General features: G+C 38.7%; 1 protein-coding gene across 1 annotated transcript in view; it reads right to left on the bottom strand.

Moving 5' to 3' along the window:
• The window catches only part of CDC73 (cell division cycle 73), a 101,689-nt gene that overhangs the window by 5,171 nt on the left and 75,870 nt on the right, over nt 1-20,648 (bottom strand). The window contains exons 11-15 of the mRNA XM_042029884.1: nt 13,019-13,076; nt 9,992-10,027; nt 9,512-9,599; nt 2,201-2,362; nt 334-434 (exon numbers count right to left, since the gene is read on the bottom strand). Of these exons, the coding sequence (XP_041885818.1) occupies nt 334-434; nt 2,201-2,362; nt 9,512-9,599; nt 9,992-10,027; nt 13,019-13,076 (445 nt within the window). The remainder of the gene's footprint in view (nt 1-333; nt 435-2,200; nt 2,363-9,511; nt 9,600-9,991; nt 10,028-13,018; nt 13,077-20,648) is intronic.

The raw sequence follows: 20,648 nt of genomic DNA, 5'->3' as shown, positions 1-20,648 counted from the left end.
ACTGTGAACCTGTTATCTGTGAATTGCTGGAATATGCATTGTCTGTTCACTCTTTTTTTAGAAGACTGGAAAGTAGATTTGTACACCAGCTATTTGTGACTCTTGTAGCTGACAGCTCTGAGAAGATTTCTATGAGCTTCCGCAGATCAGAGCGGAACAAGCGCAGAGGGCATGGGAATATTCGCTTCCTTGAGGAAACCAAAGCCCAAAGTCTGCTCAGCCACCTGCACCCAACAGCGCTTTGGCAGCACTCTGTCATGAGCATAAACATCCTACAAGAGCCCCCAAACACAACAACAAACCCCAAACCAAGGAACAAAATAAATCCCTTACTTTTTGCAAAGATATCGACGGGAGATCCGTCCGGCAGGAGCCAAGGCCAGCCCTTGAACTGCCAGGCGGGGCCCTGGACAAACACGGCCACCACGCGGTCCCTGGAACACACAGAGGGGTGGGCATGGGCACGGCGTGGAACATTTCAGTCACCTCCTGTCCTAAATAGGCAGCATGCCTTAGCATAGCTGCTGCTTTTATAGAGCAGGATAGCACAGTTAACAACCACACCTCCAGCACAGCTGCTTTTCCTCTTGTAAAGAAAAAAAACCATTCAGGTGATTCCTCTGGGCTTTCAGCCCTGTCCCTTTGCAGAAGGCAGCTCAGTTTCTCATGTTACAATTTTTAGAAGCCAGTGTTTATTTGTTGTCGTAGTTACTTTGCTTTTGAAAAGTGCTCCAGCATTTTCAGAGATAATCTTCTGCGAATGGCACTGTAAACTGAGATGTGCAGATTTAAAAGCCTTTATTCTCAGCACTGCTGACTTCCAGGCTGAAAATTCATGAGCAGCAACAGCTGCTAAATTTCTGCAAAGTGCACCGGCTATTTTAAGAGTACACAACCATTACCTGTGGTCTAAGAAAATAAATTTGTGATTAAGATGAAGCTTTTGCATTAGTAAAATTTAAAAAAACCCACCTTTGAGAATAAACGACCTCCCACATATGGTCTACTTTTCTCTTGATCATTTACATCATCCAACTGCGGTTCCTACCCACCATAACAAAGAATTACCTCTCTAATCTAATCCCCAAATTTAATTTATCATTAAATCCTCTAAATCCCAAATGGAAAAGAATAATCAAGGTGAAGTTTTGTGGTCTAGAGGGGTTTTTTTGCAGGTTTTGTAATGGCTTCCTTGGATAAAACCAAGATAAAAAAACCCACACCACTTCATGTCTTTGGTCAGAAGTACTTCAGAAAGTAGTTTAGATGGTTCTTAAAGGTTTGATCATTAAACATTTTAAGTGCTATTTAATATTCATAATTTTAAATACATGGATTTCTGATTAGTTCAAGGTCTAAATACAGAGAATAATTGATTTAGGAACAGAACCTTTTCAAAGTATTCCTCTCCATTAAAATCTAATTTGGAAATTGCAAAACCTCCAAATATGTCATCATCCATGTCCCAGATCTTCTCACTTGTGAGGAAGAAGTAAAAATGCTGCATAATGCACTTCATCAAATAACAAAAAGATGTCAAACAACAATAAAAATGCTTCTTCAGAGTTTTCCTGTTCAAAGAGAGCTATTTTTTATAGCCTTGAAGAATGGACTACAGACCAAATAATCCGTCCCAGCTTTTTCATAAAAGTAAAAACTACCTATGATTCCCTTTCTGCAACTAGGGCTTTTCCTTCAGAAGTAAAACTCCAGTAGCTCCAATACTGGAATCACAGTTCAGTCTTACTGTCTGATGTATTTTCTTTCATTAACTATTAAAAAAGTTGGAATGTCAGATGCTGATGGCCTGCAAACATATATTCCCAACAAGCTCTCCCTCAGAAAACAGACAGGAAAGGAGTGGTTTTCTTGCAGATCATGTTTCAGTGACTTGCACATTATGCTGTCACAAACCAGAAAAATAATATGAACATTTCTATTTAAATTTCTGGAACATTTCTGGCAAAATTAGTAGAGTAGCTGTGCTGCTCACACTGTTAAAATGTAAAGTGTTGCAAGTTTTTAGATGAATTTAGTTTCATCTTATTTTCACCTGAAAAAAAAGACTCCTATACAGTTAATAAAATCCAGCCTTATATCTGTATCTTCAGTTTTCAGTAGATTTCAGGGCATTTTATTGGTCCCCTTCAAATTCTGCATTGTCCTGGTAAGAAATTGTGTAAAGGAGAAATGTTCTTACCAGTCTTGTGGCATAAGTTTCAGAGGTTGATCTACGACTCGGTAAGGGACAGTGACGCTGACTGTGGTTCCCCCAGGCTGCATCTGGTCCTTCCTCCTCTGTATTAGAGTCTCATTCTCTCGTTGACAGCCCTGCTTCTTCTTCTCATCTGATGGTACAAACCTTAGGGAACAACAAACCCCTCAGTAGACAAGGGCAATTTACTTGATGGGATCAGCAGGAAAAGGAACAGCTTTATCAGAGCTCAGCACTATTGACAGCAGCCTCTGAAGCCACCTCGTTTTCACGGTGCCAGGTCTCCGTAACTACCCATTCAGAACACCAAAAGAAATGCAAGAATAATATTTCAGAAGCCTTCACGATAAAGTCATACTAAAAGGTTCTCTGTGCCTCAAAAATACAGCCTGACCCATTCTTAGACATTTGGGGCACTCCTTGTTGACTTTATATAGTACAGTTGCTGATGAGGAGCCAGACTACAACCTGCAAAGTGACCACAACTCTTCTTTTTAATGGCCAAGTGTAACCTGGGCATTAAAACAGTTGCTTCCTGGAGGAAATTTTAAGAGCTCTTGGAGCCATCAGAATTATTACCAATTAGAATTTTCTCAAGAAAGCTGGGATTTTTGGTCAAAAATGGTTTTGAGTGAGGTTTTGGTTTTTTTGGAGGATGGTGAATTTACATTATCAGTGATTCATTTGGTTACTATGATGCATGACACTACAGGTTTTTTTGGTTCTTTTTCTAAATAGATTCTGTGATGGAGTAAATGCTTGTAAAATCCGGATAATGTGGCCCTCATGTCATATGTAATCTCCCTATGACAAAAATAGATGCTAAAATGTGACACAGCTTTCCTCCCTCCAATTAATTACAGATCCTTAATCTTTCAGCCCCCCGCCCAAAAAAAAACAAATGCAATCACATTTCAAGGCCCTCTTCTTTGTGGTGATAATAAAATACCCAGAACAGGTCTCAAAATTGGCATCATAAATGTGAGAGTAGTGTGAGCTTTTTTACTGATACATCTCAATGGATTCTGAGATAGATAAAAGAAAGGTAACAGAGCCATGTCTTTCACAGAACTAGAAGTGTGTCGTGGAAAGGGAAGTTGGTGGGACCAGCAGCACCTTCCAGGCCAGCACAACAGCAGAGTTCAGCCCTGTGTTCTCCTAATATTCTACTCAGAACCACCCAGCTGCAACACAACCCTATCTGCTGCTGACATTTCATTGCCAAAGCTTCTGATAAAAATAAAACTGTTTCCCTTAACTGAAGAAGTTAGCAGAAGGATTTGTGGTACATTTTAAAAGCACAATACATAGTTGGTAACATTTCTCTTCATTAAAGTGCACATGGTGCTTTTGAGCAGCTTACTAGATTTTTTGGGTAAGTTGTTTGCAGCATTTCTATTTGTTCTCTTCAATCTACTTCTATTTGAATACTGAAAACCAATTTGAATGTGCTTTAACAGGCAGGCTGCACTTCCTATTGCTGGATAAACAGGAAAAAAGAATGCAAGATTGAATATGAAGAAAAGTTTGTTATTCGGTCAACTTGAAAATACTAGTTTTCCCTACATATCCAATGAGAAAATGACATTTTGGGGAAAAAAATCCCCCACAGCAAACAAACAAACTTTAAGGCAGCGGGTGAAAATTGCCAATAAACCTCCAAGCAAAACTGTTTTACTTTCCCAATGTAAATTAACAGATGATGTCCCCTCATACTCCTCATGATTTAACAGTGTTTCAGAAACAGAAAGTCACAAGCAATTTGTGAAACATGTGTCCAAATGCATTCAATTGACACAACTGCACTGGGAAATTAAAAAAAGCCCAACACCTGCAAATGACTATGAATGGTGCATTAAAGCTGACTAGCACTGCAAATACAGAAAAAGCATCACAGGTGTGAAACAAGGAGCTATAAACCACCATCATTCTAAAGGAAATACAGACCAAAAAGCTGTACAGGACACTGGGAGAAAAGTACACATTGGCCACCTAGAATATATTTTTTAAAGTTAAGAGAATAATTTCCCTAATAATTGAAGTAATTAGGAAATAGTTAGCATTTACATACATTTTATCCATCACGACACACTGACACATACAATTGTGTGCTACACAGAGGCATTCGACTGAGTTCTGCACTGGAAAAAGCCACCCAGTGTGACACCAGAATTGAAGTATTTCTCATCAATTTGCTAATTTAAAAACTCTAAAGTGATGAGCACACTCATGAGAACTCCTAATGGCCTGTCCTGCCAATGTATCACAGGTTTGGCTTTGCCAATAATAACTGATAGGAAACTCTGTAACTTAAAATGAGGACTTGCTTGGTGGTCCTTCAGCTTTTAAGAAAACTACTAATGAGTCTCTCATCACTCATTAGAACTAAAGGAATCTAGGCTGAAAAGAATGAAAATAAATTTTAAAAAATAATAAAAAAGAATTAGAGAAACAAGCCCTCAAACACCTTTTATCCAGGAGGCAGGCTTTATAGGAAAAGCCAGGATCACCTGAAATGGTGGGCAGCTTGAGAAGAATTTTGTTGTTCTCTGTCCCCTGCACTAAACAAGAACAAACTCTTACAGAATATGTAAATAAAAACCAAACAGCCCTACACACATTACAGTGATAATCAAGTATTCATCTGAACAGGGATCTAAAAGGTCACATTTTAAATTTAATTTGTAAATGTGAGGAAGCAAACACATTTTAAATGGAAACAGGAAAGCAAAGCAGCCCTCCCAAATGAGAGTAAAGGCAATATTGCTGTGCTACAGAGGAACAACTTCACCACTCTGAGGCCTCTCAAATTTGGCTGAAACAGGCACTCTCAGCTTTAAATGTTTCTGTGTTTAAGAATTCATTTCAACACTAGTTTTTGGCAGTTTCTCTCCATTTCAGCTAGAAACTGTGTTACAGAGACTGAGGCACCATTCATTTGTGCATCAGTTATGTCCCTTCTAGACAATGGCTTCAGTTTTATTCCCTGGAAAAAGTCTGAGTGTTTTTGAGTGCAATTCCCTAGGACACAACACAAAGATATCCTGTTAAGGAAGAACTATCAATGAGCAGATTCAAATGGAACAGCGGAGAAGACAACTGTCACAAAGCAAGCACTGAAGCAAGCACTTACATACAGATAAACACACAGAGTACAGGAATAAAGAACAGCTTACAGAAAGTTTATGGAATATAGGCCTGCATTTCCGGGAACCATTGACTCAGTAAGCACAGTAAAAGTCACGTGCTCAAGGATTGAGAATCAATAGAAATTACTGTATGATTATAAATACATATGGACTATGTCATCACTACCTGGATATAAAACGCAAGCATAAGAAATCTGAGTACTAAACACCAAAAATCCCATCTTCTCTTGGAGATTATTTATATTACTGTATGATACTACAGCCCATGGCTTAACTACACATTTGTACTTGACACCTTTTACACACCAGAAATGGGGCCTGAAACCTGAGTGTGCAGGAGCTTACAGTTTCCTGCTGCTTCTCCAGATTACTTTCCCTATTAAAAAATTGAAAAAAAAATCCATACCTACTTAGAATGCACTTTTATACCCCTAGTAGGGGTAGAAAATTAATAGCCCTCACTGTTAATTACCAAAATCATTATCCACATGAAAAATGGTGCACTCTCACTTTCCAAAGGCAGCAGGTCCCTTCCCTAAGGTAACAGGCAAGTGATTGAACACCATCAGATTGTGGGAGGTAACTGGTAAGACACCATCTACTGAACTGCCTGAGATGTTCCTGTCTCAGCTCTAAACTCACATCCACTGTCAGCAGTGCCTTTAAAACACTTTCACACTGGGGTCAGAGCAGCACTTTCTGGCCCCCAGCTCAGGCACGCTGAAAAATGCATGAACGGAGAAGAAGGCAACTCACCAGCAGCTGAGATCACAGTAATACACATTTGATTGTGTTCAGAACTGGAGACTTATTTTTACAACCCTCTCAGTATTTCTGTTAAATTACAGTATCAAAAGCTTTAGACACCACCTATTTTTGCAAGAGAACAAAGCTTTTTTACACTACATCATGCCTGAATGTATCCCAGATACCTCACTCAGTATCAAAGCTGGATAAATCTCCAGTGAGTTGCCTGGCCACATATGGTGAAATGCATCACAAGCAAGAGCATCATCATAATAAAAATACATAATCACCATCTAATCATTCTCATCTGCCTGATGGAATTCCTGCTTCGCTTTTGCTCCACGTAAAGCAGAAGCCTTGCCTCTGAAAAGCCTGCTTCAGGTATTCTCAAATACTCAGTCACAATTTCACACAGCAATTGTGATATCCAGCCTCGCATTCAGATAGTGAGTAAGAATAAAATGTATCATATAAAATATTTTAAAAAAGCATCACAACATACCAGAATGGATTGCAGTTCTGATTTTAAATTAAATTAAATTATATCCTTCTACTATTTTAGAAACTCCTCACTTTATGTTGTACTTGGCTCCTTAGAAAAATAACGTTTCAAGAAAGTTAGCAAGAATATTTGCATATTATCCAGCAGGTGAATTGCATATATTACAATCACATACAAAAACGTCTCCCTTCAAAATCTAAGTTGCAACAAATAGAAAAGTTAGATATCTCTAAAATAAAATCTTAAACCAGTGCCATGCTTTGGATTTGTCATATGTATTTCCTTCTTCACATGATAGTTTTCCTGCTTTCCATATTCTTTACCTTAAAAGAGAGCCTAACATTAGTGATAAATTAAAGATGCTAAGCATCATACAAATGTCAGCCAAATGTGGCATAGAAAACTAATATACTACAGAGCTATGAAAAGGCTTAGTAAAAATGCTGGTATAATTAATAGGTTTCTCTCAGGTCTTGACAATTCAATTTAAGTCCTACCATAGAACTGGATGAAGAATCTCCTGTTTATTTTACAGTCACCAACCTAAAATATCTGGCAATGATACCACAATTAACTTTTCTCATATCCAAAGTGACCATGCACTGCAGTCCAGTTCCTTACAAAAAAAAAAAATCCAGGATTGTAGACAAAAGGTATCCTAAAAGACAGAGATTCTCAGCTATGATTGAAAGTTTTGATCTCTAATTATAATTTCAGCTGATTTCTTTCCTTATTTTGTTTTAAGAAACATTTAAATGGACAGCATCTCAAAAGTTGATTTATGAAACCCAAATTCTCATTCTTCATGATCACACACTTCACAGACTGTGCTGCCTGGGGGATCAGCCACGGAAGAAAAACCTGTCCTATAAACAGCTTCCACATCCCAGCCATCCCAGGGGCATCATCCTCCCAGGCTTCTCCTACGTTTCGTCAGTCTCCCCTGCAATGGCTCTTACCCTTCCAGCTCCAAAAATCTCTCCTCCAACCTCCTCTGATGGCAAATACAAGCAGGCTGACTAGCTCTAGAAATACAAGAAATGCAAATCTACCTGCATCTTCCTCAGCAGGGGTAAGGGCAGTAATATTAATTTAGGTGTGTCTTTTCTATCTGGACAATATTTCTTTATCCCAAAACTTGTGGCAGTGACAGGAGTCTTTGAAATCTCTGCTCTTCTGTCAGACTTAGCAGAAAGGGGGAATGAGTTAAAGAAGGTGCTGACTTAGAGGCAGGAATTAGCTAAGTCTTCTTTCCTCGGAAAACCATCACATATCTATCAATCACACTCTACATCAAGGCTAGTTCTACACTCTGCATACCTGAACAGTAAAAGCAAACCCTGAAGCTATTCCTGAACAAAGTACTTCCATAAATCTGAATGCAAAAAAATACAGGCCAGGTGGCATATTTTCCAGAAGAATGCTAGACCTGTCATGGCTAAATTAATATTTTGCTCTTCTGAATTCTGCTATTGCACTTCTGATTCATTAACATACCTTGCTTCTCCCCTTTCACTTTCATATAGGCTAACTATACAGTGTCCTCCTTTGAACCCTTCAACTTCCTTTCAGTTTTTCTGGATCATGTTCCTTGCACTCTAAATATGAGCATCCTCTTGGGACAGGCCTTGGGAAGCTGACTGCGGCTCTGCCCCGGTGGAGCTGAGAACAGCTGAAAACTCTGACTCCTGGCACAGAAGCACTTAGACATGACAGACAGGTGCTTCATTCCTTTCTGGGTACACCTGAGCCAGGAAGTCACAAATTACACAGATGCAAAATCCAGGGCTTGTTGTGTGGTTTTTTTCCTAACTATAAAAACCCACATAAACAAACAACACCCTCTGCCAACCCAATTAGCTCAGTGCAGTGAGTGCTTGCACATTAAAGTGTAATGTTAACAGCCAGCCTTCTCTCAGAGCCAGTATTGCAGAAGAGACACCAAGAGGCCAGTGCACTCACGGGGTCTTTGATGGCCTGTGGCAGTAAGCTAGGAACTGGAATTAGCTGCAGATCAGAAGGCACCTGGTATCTCAGAGCACAGTTTTAAACAAGTCTAGGGCAACTCCAGCAGAAGCTGTACCACCACAACAGCCTGGTTTGGACAAAAAGCAGTGTAACAGTATCACAAAGATGACTGCTGGAGATGATAAAAAGATGACCCCTCCATTTTTTGGACATACCATTGCAGACAACCTACAACAGTGTATTTCTCTGTGAAAATGACCGTTCCAAAAAAAATTACCTGATATTTACTGATAGGCAAGTCTAAAACCCGTGATCTGTTGGACAAGCAGAAAGATTCATTCACTCATCATGAATTAAATCTTACAATCAGATGTGTGATGAGATAAACAAGTTTTAGCAACTCACTGGTACTTCCCTGGATGCGTCTGCATCAATACTCAATGACAGTATGTGAACTTTAGAAGAAATTCTTTACTTGCATAACCAGCTGGGATGCTTGGCTGATACAGCCCCTCTGGTCACCTTCTCCTTTACAATAACTGTGGTCCTTTCCCAAAATCTTTTCTGAGCTCCATGAGCTCCCTTGCTCAGCTTCTCTCCGCCTTCTTCCATGGGAAGGGTTGTTCACTGATCACTTGCATGTGGCTGCATAGATGTTACATCAAAGAAAAGCACTGCACACATTCCGACTGCTACTGCAAGGGTCTCCTCAATCTGCCCCATGAGTCACAACTGAGCCAAAACTCTGAATTAGGTTTTTGCTTTTTTCCTACTAGTCAAGAGGAATTAATATCTTTTATACTCTGGTCTGTAAAACTAGCCTGTCACAGGAGAGTGGATGAACCCTCTTGCTTAATTACTAATTAGGTGCAGTATAACTTTGTATCTGAAAACAATTTGTTATACAGTATGTTCTAATCAGCTACTTACTTCAGATCTTGCAGAAGGTCCTTTGCATTAAGCATGGTTATTAAAGAGGTCGTGGCTGCTGGAATAATGATTATGGGAGTTCGAGATCCTGTAGAGATAATAAAGTTAGGCTTGCTTGGAGGGGCTTTTTTGTTTTGCTGTGGTTGTTGTTTCCTCCCCTCCCCCCCTTTTTTCATTAAAGGAACTATACATAAAAACAAAACTCTTGCTGAAGAGGTCCCAGTCATGAAAAAATAGTCAAGGAAAATCAACAGTCAAGGTTTTCATTCACCAAAGAAAGCAGACCCTCGTATCATGAGTCTCTCAACATGTGTGGGACCCATATTTAGCAAAACAGAATGCTCTTATGCTATATAGAATGCATGCTATATATTCCACTGCTTGCTTATATTGTTGCTTGTAGTGTCAGGAAAAAAAAAACGAAGACTGGGCACAATTCACACAAAAATGAAAAGGATCATGTAACTAAAATTGACTCACCTTTTTTCTGGTTTGGAGGTGGTCTTGCTTGGGAAACTGAGAAAAAAAACCAACAAAAATTACAGCAGAATGAGTAGGACATAAATCCAAATGTCATTGCAAGGCATCTGTTTAATTGCAGGAGTGAATAGGGACGAGTCACACTACAGTCATTAGATCATTTTTACAGATGCAAGACACTAAGATGAAGAAGGGGTTTATAATTTGGGTTTGAGTATTCAGAAAACAAACAGCTTTTGACCATCTGAAGGAGATGTTAGGAGAGTTGAGTCAATCTCTCCCAGTTTTACTGAAGCTGCTCATTCCCTCTCCATCCTCCACAAAAGACACCATGGACACAACACCATGGACAAAAATTTCCAGCAATCTTGAAAAAAGCTGCTTGTAGATCTTCAGTACAATAGTGCTGAACCAACAGGAAAACCTTCACAACAAACTGATCTCCGCAGAGCCTCACCTTTTCATTAGTAGTTATTTTTGTACATGACATCCGTGGGATTTAGCTATCCTGGACACATACAGAACTTTCAACAATCAAACCCTGAATTTCAGGCTTACTCAGGTTAATTTTGGATTGCAGTTTGAGTTACATGAGGTCTCCAGGTGTCAGAAACAGTCAAGCTTGACACTCAAGGGGAAAACCACCCAAGCAATCAAAAAAAGGAGAAAAAAATAAAAAAAAACCCCAACAAAATTACTTCAACCACCAAGGACACACACAAAACCACTACTGGACTGGTAGAAACCAAAGAATTGCCTCCACCTCCCCAGTAAAATGTTTCCACTTCAGTCTTCGAAGTTGTGACCACCTCAGTAAAGGAGCTACTGCATTCCAAAGGTGGAAAAGCATCTTTGTTTCTTCATTTTGGTGCTATTACTGAATTACCTGCCTTCCCCAAATAAACATTTTATAGTTCAGTTTTCAGGAGAGAACTGTAGCACTTGATAATCATCATCATCATCCATGTTTATCCTAATTCAGAAAATGGTGAGTAGTGGAGAGATTGATGCAGACTAGCTCAAGTCTCAACTGCTACTATGCATGACAAATTTCATTAATTGACTTCCAATTGCATAGCACCAACTTGCTCATGTTTATTTATGACCAACTGTTTCAGAAACTTCCTAGAACAGTATAAATATTCACAACACATACTTGCCATTGTTGAAATATTGAGACCATATCCTTAATTATCTTTTCCTGACACTGTCAAATGCACAGATATAATTGGCAACACTATATTGAACTACATGAACTTTACCTACCCAATGATTTTCAATTATTTTTTTTTAATCTAGGTATCTCCTTAATGTAAAAATGTTCTTTAAATATATGGGCAGAGCCAGCTGTCCTAAGGAGAAAAAAACCAAAACAAAAAGGTGGGGGAGGGAGAATAGGCATCTGTAAGAAATTTAACAGCTGTACAAAGATGTGTTAGGAGAAAAGCTGGTAATGCAAAATGGTGCCAAAGAGTGTAATTTAAGAGCACATCTCAGGTATTTTTTCCAAATCACCACTATATAACAGTTTAGCCTAATTTAACTAATGCTTCCTATGTGCAAAGCATCCTCCTGCAAACAGCAGGCTTTAGTTGCTTTGACTGCTAAGAATAGAACAGCTGAATTTTTAAAATATCCAAGTATCAAAAGTCAAAAATATCCTAGAACAGGTAGAAAGAGAAACCTCTTCTGACTACACTTTTCTTTATTCTCTCTTCAATTTCCAATCTAGAGGCAAGATAATGGATGGGGCTGGCCTTAGAGCAGAGCAGTATCAGTATCATCTATAGACAAACCCCACGCTGCTGGCAGGAAATGCCCAGGAAGTCACAGCCAGCAGCAGGGACTCTGACAACTCAGCCACATTTCTGTTCTTGCCACTTCTACCCTTTTCATGCTGCTGTCTGTCAACTCCATCTGCATTAGGATGCTTAACGGGGCTAGTGAGAGAAGTATGACAGGCAGCATGACCTTTCCAGTTCCAAAATAACCAAACAGAAGAATCTGTGCACAACAGCATTTAGGCATGCTGAGAACATTCAGTATCAGAACGGATTTGGGGGGAAGAAGCAGCTGTACAATATTAAGTCTTAGCATTAAATCCTGCAAACAAATCTCAAGGAGTTAGCAAGGCACACATTGAAAGCATTTAGTCTCAACAAGGATATACAGTATTCCAGCAGCACTTCTAGAAAAAGTATATTCATTTTAACTGGTTAGCTTTGTTTCCAACCCCCCCGAGAATGTCCCCAGGACCTTCATAACATCATCTTGTTCTGAAATAGCACTTCTCACATCCACCAAACCAAAAATTCTCACAGTATGCAACCAGGGGCAAATCTGCACACCACTGTTTGCAACCACCATCCCTCTCATGTACTGCTCTTACACACTTCTAAAAACTCATCATAAGGGTTTCTTATTTAAACAAAGCACATCTTTCAACCCATCACTGAATCAAAACTTGAGATTCAATCTGACAGACAAATGGACTTGGTAGCCAAAATCTACTAAAAGGGAATTAAAAACCCAGTTGAGGACTTTGGCCCCATTACAAATACCTTATGTGCTAAGAAGTGTGAAGAAGTAATGATAACACATTCAGAGAACTACTTATTTCTGATACATTAATCCTAGAAGTAAAAATATCTCTTTTTGAGATTAGCTATTCTGTTTAAGTTGTTTACCCTTGGAGTTTTAATCAGCTCTTGTTAGATATTTGAGTGGGAATTTTGTCAAATTTTAATTGGTGACATACCAAGCCCACGACCAAGAAGTTTGTAACTTCTTAATTTCAGCAGTGCATCCTTTCAACGGGCTAATTGGGGAACACACTGAAGGGAATGACCGCAGGTCCCACGGTACAACATTAAACAAAAGGCTATAGCTTTTTCCAACATATGCACAGTTAAAGGCCACAAACAAATGACCCCTACTTCATTCTTGAGCTAACTAAAGTTTTAAATAGCACTTCTTTGAAACTCATGTATCTGGGACAGAAGCACAAGTGACAGTGGGCCCCCTTACCTGGTCGTGGCACAGGCTGTGCTGCCGGAGTTTGTGTTTTTCGAGCAGATGCACCTTCCTTTGAAAAGACAGAAGAGGCGACATTATCAGCTGACCTTCGTGTCAGGTACACGAGTTTCTCAAATGAACACAGAGCTACAGAAGGTATCATGATAATGAGAGCAGTATGTTTCCACTAAAGAGATGGAAGAAATAGAGAAAATATTCCAAACTCTTTATAGATCCTGTTTTAGATTTGAGGAGGACAGACAACCTCAAACTTTTATTACAGTCTTATGTTTTAACCAATCATAAACTTGTTTTAATATACCTTCGAAGAAACCTTCCCTACTTACAGCATTGTTGCATTTCACCTATCACTTTCACCACGGGTTAGTCATGTAAATATAAGCAATTGGCTGTAGAAATTTCCAAAGGAGATCTGCTTATGCTCTGGATGGAAAACCAGGACTAAGAAATTGCAATGCCTTGAGGAGTTTCAGGGCTCAGAAATAGCACTCTCATGATAATTAGTTCTGCTCATGCCTTATCCAATTACCTTAATGTAACACAGAAAAGACCTGCACTACTGTTTATTCTTGTTAACTCCCCAGAGTCAACACAGCACCAAAGAAAACAGTGAGGTCACACGTCTGCTTCCAAAGCAACACTGAATTCCTGCAAGAACAAATTCTGCTCTCAGTTACTGCCGTGAAACCTCACTGAACATAACACATAGCACCAACATGCTAAGAAGCTGCAGTATATTCCAGCCACTTCTATCTGCAGAGCTGACAGGAGAAGAACTTTTTACATGAAACCATGGATTTTATCTGAAAATTACTTAAACGCTATGTGAAGTATCCTACAAGCATGAGACACTCAGCAAGGTCAGAGATCCCACTCAGAAAAAACCTGTTGGAAAGGACTGTGATATGGCACTATCAGACTTCTATGTCCGTGCATAAATAACAGCGTGTTTTGTAATTCAAAATAAAAGAAAGCTTATGAGAGGGCTCACATTCCATGATTTAAATAACACTTAGAGGAACTGCTTTTAAGTTTCCATCATGAAAGTTAAAACTGTTTATCTCAGGATCTCTGAAGAACAAATAGAAGGTCCCACACAAGCCCATAGAAAACACAAATTTACTCAAAGCCTCTTTCCTGAGCTTTAGTGAAGCCACCCATGATTAGTTACACTAAGCTAGAGCTGACATTTGGTGCAGTGTGCACCTTTTGTAACTTTTACAGGCACCAACCTCCCATTAATCTTTAGTATAAGGATTTAACCCTGCACTGCAAGTAATGGGTCTATCCCAAATTTTACTGTACTCTTTTCTGAATACCAACATTTATGTAGGGCAGTTGAGTCAGTACCTGTTATTTTAAGACTTACTTTTATAGCAGCAGAGGAAAGGTATTTTTGCCAATGTCCTTTCACAATAATTACTCAGAAAACGATAAAAATGAAAGTAACACCACACTCTGGAGGATAGCAGCAAGAAAGGCTGACTACCTTTGAGACATGCCTTGCAACTGAGAAACAGCATCTTTCTTCTTACTTCCACTTTCCAAGAAAGCAAAAATAAAACATTTTGCACCTCTTCCTGTAGAAAGATACCATGTTCTGTGTCAAAAGAATGATTCTGTGCTGCACTAGTTACTCATTTTGAAGAAACCAAGAATTCCCCCATAACACTTCCTTAAATTCATGGTGCTTGATGAATGTAAAGAACATTATCAAGCTAAAGAAACATCAACTCCTGCAATGCTAAGTTTCAAGTTTCTAAATCCAGTTCAGACACATAACCATTACTGTGTGCTATCCCCCACCTCTATTCCTTCTGCCACCCCTACGGAATCAGCAGTGCAGCTTTGCTGCCTCCTCTGCCACTCATCCAGTGCCTCCCATGTCTCAAACACACCCTGCAGCAAAGGGAGACAACCAGGAGCTGCTGCAGAGAAACTCTTGTAAAGAATTATAACCAAACCAGTGACTTGAGCCTAATGAAGTTACTGGCAAATTATCTGTTTGGGAGTTCTTGACACTCTCCTCTGAACTGCCTGCTCAACAGCCATTCAAGGGAGACTTGGTGCAGGAGTCTAAAACAAGAAGGGAAGGCCTTGAGAACATGGCAACTGAAAGAAACAAAATATACCACCCCCAAACCAACAATGATGTACAGAAAAAAATCACTTTAAAATATCTGATTAATAGTAGGATAAAAATTCATTTAAATGAGTAAACAACGTTTCCATGCTTACAACCATTCTATCTGTAAGACCAAATTCTGCAAATCAATAAATTATGGAGGTCACAGCTTTCAGTTGTATGAATTGGTACCTTAGACTATGATAATCTCAGGAATGAACCTCCCTCAGCCCACAACTCCTGACATTGAGGTATCCCCAAAGCTCAGCTGTCACCTGCTGAAGGTGTACCATCAATCCTTTGGAGGAGATTTACACCCTTCTCTTTTTACAATTTTCAGTGATCTAACCACCAGCTCCTAGTCTGTAAAAGCTGCAGCCAATGTAGCAAAGGAAGCTGATCAGTATTTCACCCCCACATTTCTCAGAAGATTTGTAAGGAGAAATGTATACTATTAAGGTGAGGAAAAGAACGGATGTACAGAGCTGGGATGGTTGATAAGACCTGCACCAGGAAAACCTGGTATCAGTAAGGAAGTCCTTATCAAGATAATTTTGTTAATATTTTCCTTTGTCCCGCTAAGTTTGGATTTAAAATTAATGCTTTTCAAAAGCTTTCAGATAGAGATATAAGCTTTTCCTATGGCGACACACTGATTTAAGACAAGCTCTGTTCACAAGGCAGGTATAACCACAGAGAACTCCATGCCAGGACTTCTCCCGAAGAGTATTAATCAGACAGAGTAACCTCTGTAGCTGCCTTATCCAGCCACGCAAAGGAGGTGCTGCTGGTGATTTGTGGCCTCTCAGCTACTCAGAGGCAACTCCTTGTTTGCATGCTCTCACTCCCTGTAAAGGCAGGAGTTACTTCTTACTGAGCACACAGGAAGATATTTCAAATTTTCTCATGTAAAGTTTTTAATCTAAAAGTTACTCTTAAGTAACCAGCATGCTGCAAATTCAAACTCCAGTTAGGGGAGCTTTTGTTCATGCAGCTGTACCCTAAGCATCACAAGCAGCAGAAATCACTGTTTAGCTATTTAAAGAACATTCATTTCCTCAAAATTTCTGAATACTTAAACAGTTTTGCTCGAAAATGACATACCTAATTCTCATGCATAAGCTGTTTGACACTCTTAAGGAGTGTATTATGAATATTCATAAGTTGAAACTAATTTAGTAACAAAACCATGTAATTTGAAAAATACAAATCTTCTTTAAGACGACCACTTAACGTTGTATTTTAACCAAAAACATATTACTTGGTTTACTTGTGCTAATTTACCATAGAAAGTTATATATATATTTACATAGTTTACTTATGATTTACATTTAATATAGGAGATTTAACCATTCAGGCAACAACCTGATACAGGATGTAATCAGCCCCATACTTTCCTGAGCCTCACTGCCTCATTTCCTTATAGTGTTGGATCTGCTTCTCCATGGGACTCATTTTAGTGCTCCTGTTTCCCGTCATTTTAGACATTTAAAATATCTCTTCTCAACAATGTTTTTGTGTTTAGTGTATTCTTTATGCTATTTAACACTGTCCTACCTAAACACCCAAAAATACTGGGTTCACAAACCAATGCATGAGTGGGAAGCAGCTCAGTACATGTGGTTAGCACGTCTGGTTAGTACAGCTATGGTTGCATTTAACTTACTCAAGAGTGGGTGTTGGGGGTTTCTTTGTTTCCTTCCTCTTAGACACCTTTTAAAAACCTTTTGGAGTGTTCTCTCACCTTTCTAAAAATAACATTTTTTAAAAACAGCAATTATTTGTACTAATCAACAAAAATTACCCATTACCAATATTCACCTGATGGATTCATCAGGACCCAACTATTATTTTCCTGTATTTTAGAAAACCATCTGTATTTTAGATAGTTAGTACTTTTCTTAGGTCTAAATGAGCATTAACATCCACAGTTAGTTACTTTCACTTCCCAGCTGGAATGACAACTTGCCTGAACAATAAGTCCTGGTACACTTTAGAAAATAAACCCTAAATTATTAAAGGTATCTTATGGCAGCTTCACAGGTTCAAATGGTGGAAGGAAAAACTATTTCATTGCATATTCCCTTTCCCAACTGGATTTTTATGGAGAGATCCATAGAGTCTGTAGTATTTTGACCTTTTAAAAAACCATTAGGAGCAAAGGTCAGAGTTGACAATTTGATGCCATCTTATGGCTTTAATTTGGTAAATTTAATTACTATCTTGTTCCTTAATAATATTTAAATTAGTCCCAGAATTTCACCCAAAAATCTGAAAATTATTGGGTAGCTTGCATGCTCCTGGCCCAGAAGCAGTAGAAGCAAAAAGTAACATTTGATTCTGCAAGAAGTGTTAGCAACTGCTCGCATGTAAAACACAGAGCAGCTTCCAGCTTCTCCAGCCATGACAGAATTCACCCAAGGCCAGCTCTGTTTGTGAAGAGGAATGTAGTAAAACTTGGACTCAAAAGAGGAAGAAAATAACTACATGTGGATGGCAAGCTTGCAAAATTATCTTTAAGAACAGACTTCAATGTATCTATTCAATTTAGGGTACAAGAGACTGTAAAAACACATTTTAATTACCAGCAACTCTATTATCACTTCCTGAGTGACTTAAAGTATTGAACCTTTGAAAATTCTAGTAAAGCCAGCCTAAAGAACTATGAAAAAATTTAAAACAACTGCATAGTTCAAAAGAATACGACTTTTCTATAAATTAAATATTGTATATATCAATGTACAACAAACAGACAAAACAAAGGGTTGACTTCAGAGCAGGTGATCTAAAAAAACTGGTCCAGATGCCCTACTTGAAGCCTGGCAGATAAACATCTATTTCATATAAACTGGATTCTGAAAACATGGAGATTTGTTCTAAAAATTTAAAGCCCCTAAAAGCCTTGGGAAAAAACCCAAGCCCCCCAAAGAGTCATGCAAAATAATCCAACCAAGTGGCTGTGCCTCTGCAGCCTTCCCAATAATTCTCTGACTTCTGCTTGCATGAAGAAAATGTTAATAATATTTTAAGTGGTGTTTCACATCATCATTTTACTTATACATCAAACTGGTATAGTTTATTTTCCTACTTCTATGCACACACAAATCTGCATGCAGCCCCCCAAGACATACTTAAATAATAAATTGCAAGCTTTTAACTGCCTTCCTAATAACTATGCTGTAAAAAAATAGAATTTGATAACAGGATCTAACTATTGTGCAAATACTTCTAATGTTATAGTCACTTTCACTTCCATTGCCTGCAATATTAATAAAAAGGTCATTTCTACTGTTTATATTGTTTTACCTTCCTTATTTCCTGGAAGGAAGAGTGGGAGTTTAAGCAGAATTAAAGATATTTTTACAGAACAAATTTTAACAGAAGAAAAGTTTACCAGTATTTATCAAAGGATTCCTATACCAACTGCCTAAAGAAAATAACACCACAGATTCGCTTTTTCCTACTTGGACAAGTAAAAAAACTGACGTGACAAGACAAAAAGGGCTGATAAAAAATATATAGAACATGTTTATTTCAAAATTCAAAACTCATCATAGAATCATTAAATTTGGAAAAGACCTTCAAGCTCATCGAGTCCAACCTTTAGTATATTATATTAGAAGATATTATACTGAAGGTCACGTCTTATCCAGCATAGAAGGCTTCCAATCCTGAAATCCAGTTTCATGCCAGAAAATTCGATGCCAATCTTACAAAGGTAAGAGAAGCCTCGTTATAGTTCTCCAAATAGTGCAGTCCATATAACAAATTTCACAAGAGTAAGGCAAGCAGAACGAGTGCAGCACTGCAGGGAGGGAGGAGAGGGGGAAAGGAGAGCCAGGGGAGGGTGGCACAAACGAAACTGCTGGTGCCACCAGGGGACTCCCCAAACTTAAACACTAATATCTGCTGTACCACAGCATGCAAATTAAACTTTCACTTACAAATCTGGTCCTTTATTAAGCCATTACAGAATTAAAACTGACGAGATTATTCAAATTCAGAAACCCTGACACTGTTAAACGTAATAAACAACAGAAGTGATGGGTGTTTTCCATAGCAGGTTGGACCTGGCAATGAGTGCCATTGAATGAAAAATATTCCCTGCCATTTCTTGTTCATTACCAGGTTAAAAGAAATTCAGTTTGAACATGGAAAAATCTGAATGACTTAACTGAACTGCTTATGGATATCTTAGGAAATATTCTGGTTCTGCAAAGAAAACAAACCAAATCACAACTGAATCTAGAAGAAAACTGTAGTGACTAGTGAGCAACTAGGGACAAAAGCATATAAATACGCTGAAATAATAACAATAATGGAAATTACTAGAGAAGTTTTTGAAAATAATTAATCAAAGCCACAACTACTGAGATGACTTAAAACCATTACCCCCAAAGTCAAGCTATCAAACCCCTCTGAACAGCCTCACAGAAGTGTGCTAGAGCTCCTCCCACCTTTATCCTTGCACAGAATATCTGTAAAATTAAGATCTTTGTCTTGAATTTGTATCAGTCACATAAATTCAAACTGTTGCTACTGAAATAGCAATTTTTGAGCTGAAGAGGGATGTTGGTGACGAAGATTAAATATGTAAAGCACTTCCATTTTCCTGGGGATAAGATGTGTTCATCAAAAACAACAACTCTTAATCCTGAGAATTCCAGAGGGCTAGTTCGTTTGTTTTTTTGAAAAATAAAGGCTTGTCTATACCTACCTATGTTCATTTAAACAATTTGTTTCCTTGAACTGAGTGAAAAGACAAAGGCACTTATCACTAAAACATTATTTTTGCTTAGAGTTCTTTCCCTTTGGGTTAATTATCTGAGCCGGCCTCACTCATATTACTTGGCAGCCAGGGAGGGTTTTCAGCAGCACAGTTTGAGTATTAAGGGATTGTTTCACCTTTCTCAAAAGTCAGGTGTAAAGGTTTCTACACTACTGGTTTTCTGCTTGCCACAGTCAGCCCAGGACACATCACTTCAACAGAACTGGAATTTGCATCTAATTGTGAATTTACTGCAATTGGCTCATGTCTGAGTCTCCAGCTGACAACTTCACATATTCTTAAATATCTAGTTCCAGTGCTGCCTCTAAGGACAAAGGTCAGTCACTCACAGGAAGTGGTTCTATCAGAAATATCACAGCATATGGGGCTCAAGCAATCCATTTGCACAACAGCACAACTGACATGCAAATTCCAAACATATAGAGAAGCACCATTGGTTCAGATTTGGCTTTGGAAGTGGGATTCAAGGGAACAGTCACATTTACATTTCAGAAAACGCTGCTCAGTAGAGAGCAGCAGGAAGACCCCACTTACACCTGCATTCACTGAGCAATACATGAGCAGAGCTCTACATGACCTCAGACAGGTTCCTTTGCCACTTCTGGAAAGATTTGTGAAATGCTTTGTGTGAGAAGTATATTTTTAAAGCTCTGCAGGTGCCTAAACGGATAGAGATGGACCCTTAACTTCTGTATGAACACCTCTCA

The sequence above is a fragment of the Corvus kubaryi genome, unplaced genomic scaffold, assembly GCF_017639235.1.
Source record: "Corvus kubaryi isolate FWS band 111438036 unplaced genomic scaffold, C.kubaryi_AGA036_p1.0 37334, whole genome shotgun sequence".
In the NCBI taxonomy this organism is placed as follows: domain Eukaryota; kingdom Metazoa; phylum Chordata; class Aves; order Passeriformes; family Corvidae; genus Corvus; species Corvus kubaryi.
This window is presented reverse-complemented; position numbering and strand designations above follow the sequence as displayed.